Source organism: Mustela lutreola, chromosome 3 (assembly GCF_030435805.1).
Source record: "Mustela lutreola isolate mMusLut2 chromosome 3, mMusLut2.pri, whole genome shotgun sequence".
In the NCBI taxonomy this organism is placed as follows: domain Eukaryota; kingdom Metazoa; phylum Chordata; class Mammalia; order Carnivora; family Mustelidae; genus Mustela; species Mustela lutreola.
In genome coordinates this window covers 192,037,479-192,039,080 of record NC_081292.1, presented here as the reverse complement: position 1 = coordinate 192,039,080, position 1,602 = coordinate 192,037,479, and the positions used below count along the sequence as shown (strand labels likewise).

Sequence of the window (1,602 nt, the reverse complement as noted above, 5' to 3'; positions counted from 1 at the left end):
TCAGTATAAATCCACCGCCCTCCGCAAAGAGCCTGTCTTAGCATCCATGGCCCCCCAGTCGTGGTAGCGCCTGTACTCTTGGGGCCTCAGCAGGTACTGCCGCCCCTGGTAGTTGGGCAGCTCGTAGAGGACCCAGCAGCCCTCCAGCACGTGGAGGGAGCGGACCTCACTCAGGCGGAAGCGGTCCTGGATGCAGGAGCAGTCCTCGCTCAGCTCCGTCATGAGGCCTTTGTGGTCCTCTCTCTCATACAGCCGCAGCCTGTGGGAGCTTGCCTGCTCGGGCCACCAAGAGAAGGAGTGGGAGAAGCAACCAAACAAGTGAACTTGGTAGGTGGGGGCACAGGATCGCCCAGGTGAAAGCCTGAGACTCTGACATGGCTGGGTATGTTGTGTATGGAGCGGTGTTCTACTGGCCTTGAAGACATGTTTGCATTCTCATTTTGTATTTCATATAGGACATCTACATTGTAAGAGGTTCAAAGTCTGGGTTAGAGCCCATCAAGAATTCAGCAATCTTGATTCCTCATTCCCTAATGTCCATTGATTCCTAGGTGATACGTCAAACATATATTTAGGGCAAAAATGGGAAGTATTTTGACTAATATTCTTTTAATATGAGTATTATCTTTTTTTAGAATAATAAGAGTGTTATCTCACAAACTTATAACTAAAGTTGGACTTTTAAAGTCACATAGCTCCATGAAAATTGGTTTAAATAGTCACTTGGAACCAGAATTCAACTGCTTTTCCAAATTAAGGGGAACTACCTCTTCCAAAGTTGGACACAAACTTTGAATAGCCTCTCTTAACAATAGAGTTTCCATTTTTTACTAGTCTGTAGTGGAACCCATCTAAGCATTCATCACCTATTCTTCACGGTTAATTAAAGTTGCAGTTTTACAATCTCAAGTTTTTAAAATGAATCTGTTTGCAATACAGCCTCCTTATGTCCACCCAGCTTCCCATGGGCAAGTTGTGTTCTGTATCCTACTGTGAGAGTACATTTGTTACAGACAACATTGTAATGGACACAATGGGAGCAAAAATTAACAATAAAGCAGACCCTTCCCATCAGTGAATTCTTCTTGTATGCTCTGCCGTTTTTGTGCATTTCTCTATCTGGGGTTTAGGCAGTAGCTAAAGCCCACCTTACCCCTTAAGTGCTTTTAATGGCAAAACCTCCCTCCCCCTCACTGGTCAGTAATACAGTGAGGACCGGCAGGCAGCGGGATGGAGAACAAGTGAGGCTTACCTGGGGGATGAGACAGCAGGAGCGGATGGAGTCGCTGAGGCCCAGCCACTGCTGGTAGTCGGGGTAGTCCCCGCGCCGCAGGAAGTACTGGTGGCCCTGGTAGTTGGGGCGCTCATAGAGCATCCAGCAGCCACTGTCCACGCGGATGGAGTTGCAGCGGCTGAAGTAGGGCTGCAGGTTGGGGCAGTCGCTGCTGCACTCGTAGCAGCGGCCCTGGAAGCCGCGGTCCTCGTAGAAGGTGATCTGCAAAGGAAGAGTGAGTCCCAATTAAATCAGTGGCTCCCAAAGGATTTGGGGTAGATGCAATTTCCCCCCTTTTATTTAACTTTCATCCTGCTCACCTTCCCCAT

General features: G+C 48.3%; 1 protein-coding gene across 2 annotated transcripts; it reads right to left on the bottom strand.

Moving 5' to 3' along the window:
- Positions 1–1,602, bottom strand: LOC131828199 (gamma-crystallin C). Of its 2 annotated transcripts, none has more exons than XM_059168996.1 (3): positions 1,594–1,602; positions 1,253–1,495; positions 1–276 (listed from the first exon to the last, which is right to left on the bottom strand). In XM_059168996.1, the coding sequence occupies exons 1-3, from the start codon at positions 1,600–1,602 to the stop codon at positions 1–3; spliced, it is 528 nt and encodes a 175-aa protein (XP_059024979.1). The 2 variants fall into 2 exon arrangements, with proteins under 2 accessions (XP_059024979.1, XP_059024980.1); XM_059168997.1 differs by having other exon boundaries at positions 1–273.